We start from the raw sequence: 8112 nt of genomic DNA on the forward strand, positions 1-8112 counted from the left end.
AAATATCTAAAAAAATCTATAAACAAATTTTTTTATAGACATTTAAAATTTCACGAAATTAGATGTTTAACGAAGAATTACTATTTAGTTCAAATTTAAAACATCCGTTACAGTGACATACTAAATCACGAGGTAAGTACCTACACTTATTGTACAACAGTGAGGTAATCTATTTTTATATGTTTATGAAGAGATGTATAAATATTAATTACTTAAATAAAAACAAGTAAATATATCATTTTTTTTTTTTTATTTCATACTTTAAATAAATATAATGATAACTAACACGAATATACAATATAATTATATATTATTTGTTCAGTCTTGGATAGTAACATTCCATCTACTTAAATTAACGTAAAAAAAATGTTGATTTACAATTAATCCCATAAGCTTTACCCTATAATGTAAGTTTGATTTATGTAACAAATATATATCACAAATCATAAATAGTTTAAAATCATTTAACAATAAAATTAAAAAACACATAAATAGATTTAATACACATCTAATTAAAGCACATGTTGATGATAAACCAGCAGATTCGCAGCAATACTATTGCCACGACTGTTTTTAATAGTAAGTGAGCTTTACGTAACCTAAAAAACAAAATACAAACTATTAAAACATGTACTGATATAGGTATTATCTAGAATAAAATTAATAAATATTTTTTTTTTTAATACAAATCTATTATTTTTAATTTATATATATATATATATATAAACTGTATTTTATAAACAATTTGTGCGTAAGTTGTAAACATTGTTTTATGTAAATCCTAATAAATACTTTTATTTTATAAAATTGTAATGCCACGTATAAGTGTTTTTGCTATTAAAATATTTTACTAATAATCAATCATTTTTATAGAAAAAGTACTATATTATAAAAATAGGAATGAATAATAAATGATTACTTATTCTAACGAGTAATTGATATTTTTTTATAAGTTAAAATTTGTGTCATAGAAATTGCCAATTGGTTAAAAAATAAAGTAAGTAGTAACAGTAACTAATTACCATAATTTCGACTAATTAAAAACGTTATGAACTTAACTAACTTAACTTAACTTTATGACTGAATTTAATTATGAATTAACGTATTGATTAATAATAATTAATACAAAATTGAACATAAAAGTAGTATTTATAAATAATATTATAGCTCTACCATTTTTATTAGTTGACCAACACAATAGCTTACTAAAATTATCATGAATCAACTTACTTTTCCCATTTGATTCTTGCATTTTTAATTGTATGTATGTCATCTTTTACCAAGTATAAACGTAAACCAATAGCACAAGCTCGTGAATAATAATCCCAAGACATTTCTTTTATGTCGAAAAAGAACGTATTTTTATCAGCTTCTGACATATCCTTCCATAGTGCACTGGTGTTACTGTCATTGAATTCCCATTCATTATTTGCAAAGAAAGATAGTGCAGCGTTGGCTTTTTTCATTTTTTTATAGATGTTACTAAGCCTGTTGATAATTAAGACATTAATCTACATTGTATGAATATTTTTAATAAATCGCATTTTGTTTTATTCTTACATTGGCTTCCTGCCAGTTAGCTGACATAAAAAGTCCAAAAAGTAACCGGGTATTGTGTGGAATAATAAGAACAACAAGGAATATAGATATGGATTATTAGTGGGCATAAACGAGTAGTACCAAACTGCATTGATGGTAGGCCAGTTAGGTAGTCCGTGTTTCTTGATGATGGCGAAGAAATTTTCTAAGTTTATTGGATTCTGTTTAGAACTGACATAATTAAAAATAGGTGGATCTGATTCACTAAAAAAAAAAAAATATATATATATAAAAAAATGGACCTATTTTCTTTATAAAATAATCTAAGTATTTATTTAACTTATAATTTAAATTTACAAACAATTCAAAACTCGATATCAGATAAATTCAATCGTTTTTATTGCATTTTATTGCAAGTGTCTATACTCTATCCGAAAAATCTTTTTACTTATGATATGTTATGTTTTGTCTATTTATAATATTTTTTTACGGTTATTGATTGTAAACGATTTCAATTCTAATTCACAAGTAAATATTTAATACTTTAGATAAATAAAGAACAACTTTTTAAGTTATTTGTTAATCAATACTAAGTGCTAACTGTTAAATAGCATCCATCAGAATATGATATTTATTAGTAACTTACATTGTTGGTACATTTTTGCTGACTTTATAAGCCGAGCATATTAGTGCATTAACAACCAAATCTACTGGAACTAAGTCAACGACCTTGGTAACATCACAGTGATGTGTGTGAAGTACTCCGGCACCGACTCCCACAATCATACCAATGGGTCCATAAACGTTATCGATCCAACCTCGAACAGGTTCATTATATGTTGAAATAACTGCAATAAAGTAATAATGTTTTAATTATAATAAAATTATAAAATATATATAAACAACAAATTTCACACAACTAACCGACTGACGGTCTGAATATTCCAAATGGTAGACCAGCAGACTCGTGTTTAGCTAAGTCTTCGGCTAAAGCTTTTGTGAATGTATACGTGTTTGGCCAACCAGCAGTTAAGCTAAAAGTATAAATTTACTTGATAAATATTCATATTACATCGTGTATTATTAAAATTTTATATAGAAATAATAATTAACGTACCTGGGTGTGATGTTTTCTAATTTTTTATCGTCGTTTGCCGAAGTCACTAAGGATATAACTCCATCGTAATTATACGGCGCTCCATAAAATTTTTCTTCAATTTTATTATGTACACAATTAGCATACGCGGTCGATACGTACATACATGCCTAAACACATTAATTTTATTGAATTTTAATTTCAATATGTTAAAATAAATAAATAGTTTAAAGGTTAAAACTTTATTACTAGAATAAGTTTATTGGTAAATTACAATTTACAATATTATCTCATTGTTAATATAACTATAATATTATTTTACGATTCGTCTTAAATTATTTACTGGTCAATAGATATGTAGAATAATATAGAGTACCGAATATAATAATATATTTTTTTCATACGAGTAATTAATATCTAAGAAGATAGAGATGTATAAGAATAAGAAATATACACTATAGGTAAACGTCATGATTAAGTTACCAGTTTAAATTAAATTCCAATATTATGAATTCATACATAAAACAGGAACTAAAACCAGTATCAATAATGATACATTATTTTACTATGAGGAAAAAGCTGCCTACGATTTGCTTCAATTCAGTGCCACACTAAGACCTTCAATGCAAAACATGACTAGAACTAGATTTTGAAGTCGACCATACGAACAAACAATATTTTTTACAGATTTTATTCATTTGAGAGATCGTAAGAATAAAATTAATCATATAACCAATAATGCTAAGAAATAAATACTTATCTATACACTCTGGCTAAGCTATACACAATGCTCATTTTTAAACGTAAATAATTGTGATGAAAATTGTTCCTATGTGTGTCATTATAATTGTAATTACACTTTAGATACAATCAAATATACACTACATAATTGGAATTGTACTGATTACACATAAATAGTATAAATAGGTAGTACACTGTGATGTTTTTCACTTAGCTATATTTTATCGTTATTGTAACGTAGTTAGTATTTAGTTCTGGGTATTGAGAGTATTTTAAGACTTAAGCTTGTTTACAAAGCTGAGTACCTTGAAATTTTAATAAATTATAACTACCTATAATATTTCTTGTCATTACTCCTCTCTAGACACGTATATTTTAGGTATTCAACCCCTACCTTCACTAGCATTTTTTTTTCCAAATAATTAATATTATAGCGTCTCAATGGATTATTTGTAATACATTTTTACTAGTAATTTTTTTATAAGCTAAGTAGTTTTAAAAAATTTGTTTATCTATTGTCATTAATTATCGCCTATATCAGTGGTTTTCAAACTGGGTACCGCGAAACTTTGGTGTGCCGCGAGTATCCACTAAATGTGCCGCGGTTTTCCCATAAATTACCGATTGCATTGAATTGTGATATAAGAAAACGCGGATATGTGTCAACTATTCGTCCAAGAATTAAAAATATTTGTTAGCCCATCAATCACACATTTCTTATTAAATGTTTATATAATTATAATTAATTCAAAACAATTTTGTTTATCTAAAAAAAAGATCAGCGTGCCGTGAAAATTTTTTGAAGTGTACGGTGTGCAGTGTATAATAAAAGTTTGAAAACTTTATATTAACTACTTTATATTATAAAAACTGGCCTATATTATAATCGTCTGATTATTTGATTTGCCATTATTTCATATGTATATGAAATCAAATTACATAAAATAAATTGAATTTGATAAAAATATAAAACAGTAAAATTATAAAAATGTGTTTACTAAGGTAATAAATGATAGTTAAAAAAAAAATTAATCATAGACCGAATATATCAATACCTAAAACCTTTTTATACCTTTTTTTATATGCATAACCGCGTTCCGATAACACGTACAATGTAAATATTGTAACAACTGCGTCATTGTGGAATATTTTTTGCTTTATTTTTTTTCCTAACATTATGTAACTTATACTAATAATACCATTGTATTTTAATGATATTGACCCCTTTGAGCGTATAAATAATTGTCTAGTATGTTTTTAATTATTATCAAGTGTTGAAAAATTGTTACCTTAAGATTAGTCATTTCTTTAGCTAGGTTTATAATTTCCCTTGTTCCAAGAACATTGATGTTGATTGCGGTGCGTATATGTTCATCAAACCTGATTGTAGCTGCTGCATGGAATACAATATTCACATTTTCTGCCAATTTTTGTCTGTCACAGGAAGATATACCTAATCCTGGTAAGGACGCATCACCGGCGATTGCAGATATCTTATGATAGAACTTCGGTCTCTCATGTTTCAATCTCATAAACAACTAAAATATGATTTAAAATAAATACATAAGTTACTTTTATTTCTACAATTAGTTTCCATTTAAAAATAAAAGCTAATGATTGAATACCTATTAACCAGCAAAGTTTTAGTATTTTACCAATACATTTAACAATGTTAAATTTTATTCTTTATGTAACATTTAGTGATGACACTTTTTGGAATCATTAAAGTGCAATAATATATTTTATACTATTTAATATAATAATAAATTAATGAAACAATAAGGGTCATCTGATGAATTATTTATCATTAACTTGTCATTTCTATATGAAAAAAATTAACGTAATCTTGCAAATCACTGCGACATCGATGTGTGTGTCCAATAATAACGAAGTATCAGTGACCCCATTTAGAAAAAATATATATGCATTGTAAGCACTCACTACTTTTGGTCACGTATTTTGCTACAACTGATGTATCAATAAATAATATTAAAGTATGGTAATGTCATAATGTATGTCTTTATAATATATTAAAAAAAAAAAAAAAATATAATGTTTTAATGGTTCTTAACCATTTTTATAATAGCATACTCAGGGGTATACAATAAAATATACGCACTTTGATTTTTTTTTCAAAATACTAATTTAAAATGTTTTGAAATTAATTTAAGAAGCAAATGTTTTACACTTCTAAGTATAATTAAGAATTTTTTCACAAAATATCCGCTAAAAATTTGTTAACTAGAAAGTTGTGTTTTATAACAGATCAAAATACTTTTAATTAACCATTAAGACTTTCAGAAGTCAGCCTTGAAATAAAGCTCTTATTATTTTCATTATTTCCGTAAGATATTTATTATCAGAAGTATCAAGAAGACAAGGTAGTAAAATAAAAACCAGTCTGTTACTGTTATTGACGGAAACGGCATTATTTTATGTTATTTATATAATCAATTTATTTGAAGTATATTTTATACCTAACTGTCTTAATTAGTATAAATTAATTGTACCTATATGAAAATAAATTAGTACTATTTAAATGCAATATCTTAAATTTAAATGCACATACATAAATATTTAAAACGTACACTTTGTTAAAAATAAATAAAATATAAATTTATAACGGACTTATAATTGAATAAAAAAGTTTTTTATTTAATTCAATCTAACATATTTAAATATCTTATTCAATTTTAATAAGATACAATTTCTCGTTAAACAATGTATATAAAAATTGATTTTATAATAATCATTATTATTTTATTATTTATAACTTTTCAGATATTTATTATATTTTAATAAAACTATTTCTTTTCATGAAGAAAATATACTATAATATACTATATTAGTATTAAAATTAATATGTAAATTAAGTTATTGTTTTTTACTAAAAACGTATTTTATAATCAAAAGTATTACTATTAATATTAGTATTTATCGCCTTCTCCCTATTAGTTATTCAAAAAACATTTTCTACAGTAATAAATATATTTGCACGGTTATTAGAATATTATAAATTTATTAAATTTAAATGTTTACGATCCTTAAGTTTAATTTTAATACCACATTGCTAATCGTTTAATAAATTGTTTTAAGATTAAAAAGTCTATTAAACTATTAATTTATATTAGAACACTTAGATTATTATTATAACAATTATATTTGTTAAAATGTTTATAAATTAAGTAAAATAAATTTTTAGTTTTCAGTTTTGAATTAATTATTTTTAACTCTTTAATAAATATATTTATAGTATGTATGGTATCGATCTATATTTTTAAATTATTCAATCAGTATAGATTTAATTAAATTATTTTATATTATTCGTAAGGTTTAAGTATTTGACGTTTCATTATTTAAAAAAATAAAAAATAAATATTAGTAAATGCTTAACTAAATTGTAAAGATTTTTTAAATTTAAAATATAATTAATAAAATGGTCTTACCCTATCTTCAAATATAGCATCGATACGTTCATTAACGTCCTTGCCTTTTTTATTTCTAATTAACAAGTAGATGTGCTTGAGATGTGGACATGATCTACTGAGTTTTTCGATCAACATTTTTCCCATAAATCCAGTACCACCAGTGATGAAAATAGTAGCATCTTTATAAAATTCCTGGATATCTGATCTTGGCAGCTTGTCAGTTTCCTCTAAGACCTCAGGATTGTCAAAGCTCAATTCTCCGACCAATTCTAACGGATTCAGTGGAAACTCGTCGGTAACAATTTCCTTCATAATTTCATCATATGATTTTTTGGATTTCTTGAATTCGTTTTTTCGATGTAGATCTAACGCCATTTTTTTCTGTGTGGGTATAAACAACTTTGGGATTTTTTAAATATTACGATAATTAAGCGATGTTATGTTTTCATCCAACTTTAACAAAATGTCAATTAAATTGTTTAAAGTGGTTAAAAATATCAAGTAAACGAATTTGAGTAAAAAAATATATAATAAAAAAAACTCAACTACGATTTACTTGAAATCCAAATAATATCACACTGCACAACCGTTAAGGTTTAAGCACTTGTGTATACTTTGGAGTGCGAGTAACGTCTGAAAACAATTCTCACAAGCTCGTCTACATATTATAAATTTTTGTCCTTGAGTTCCGCGCCAAATGTTCCTATTGGAGATCGTTGGCCGTGGGACGACTTCCTAATCCTCACATTCAGTACAACTTAATTATTCGGTCAAGGAAATGTTAAATATGAATTTGGATTTTTTGTCGAGATCACAAATAAAAAAACCAACCATCAATATTGGATGTATCTTAAATAATTTAAAAAATTGAATATTTCACTCTTTTTGAAATATTTTTGGTTATTATTATTATTATTTATTTTACTTATTTTCTTTGTTTCACAAATTTGTCAACTTTTGAAAATTTTTACTTGCAAGTTAACGTGATTATAAACTTTAAGATATAATAATTTATATTTTATTTTTTATTGCAATGAAATATCTCATGAAATATTTCGTGAAATATTTCAAGAAAATAAATTTTATGAAATTTTAAAACTCTAGATAGGTAGGTAGGTACTATTTTAGAATATTTAGTTTGAGTGAAAAGTGAAACACAAAACAAGGCTGGTGTATAATTGCTTATAAATTTATGTTAATTATTTATACAACTCAAATGTTAAATGAACATAAAATTTTCACTATAGGAAGTTGACCACTATTGAAATAACCTATACATAGTGAACATTTGCGAGAAGTTACTAAATG

The 8112-nt window shown here is 24.9% G+C and overlaps 1 protein-coding gene across 1 annotated transcript; it reads right to left on the reverse strand.

Moving 5' to 3' along the window:
- Positions 1-265: 265 nt before the first annotated feature.
- On the reverse strand, positions 266-7436 carry LOC113552980 (fatty acyl-CoA reductase wat-like). Its single transcript, XM_026956062.1, has 8 exons — positions 6823-7436; positions 4666-4914; positions 2657-2805; positions 2464-2573; positions 2186-2387; positions 1561-1803; positions 1231-1488; positions 266-599 (listed from the first exon to the last, which is right to left on the reverse strand). Exons 1-8 carry the CDS (start codon positions 7177-7179, stop codon positions 509-511), a joined length of 1659 nt encoding a protein of 552 aa, XP_026811863.1. The 5' UTR covers positions 7180-7436; the 3' UTR covers positions 266-508.
- Between the last annotated feature and the right edge of the window lie 676 nt (positions 7437-8112).

This window comes from Rhopalosiphum maidis, chromosome 2, assembly GCF_003676215.2.
Source record: "Rhopalosiphum maidis isolate BTI-1 chromosome 2, ASM367621v3, whole genome shotgun sequence".
Taxonomy (NCBI): Eukaryota; Metazoa; Arthropoda; class Insecta; order Hemiptera; family Aphididae; genus Rhopalosiphum; species Rhopalosiphum maidis.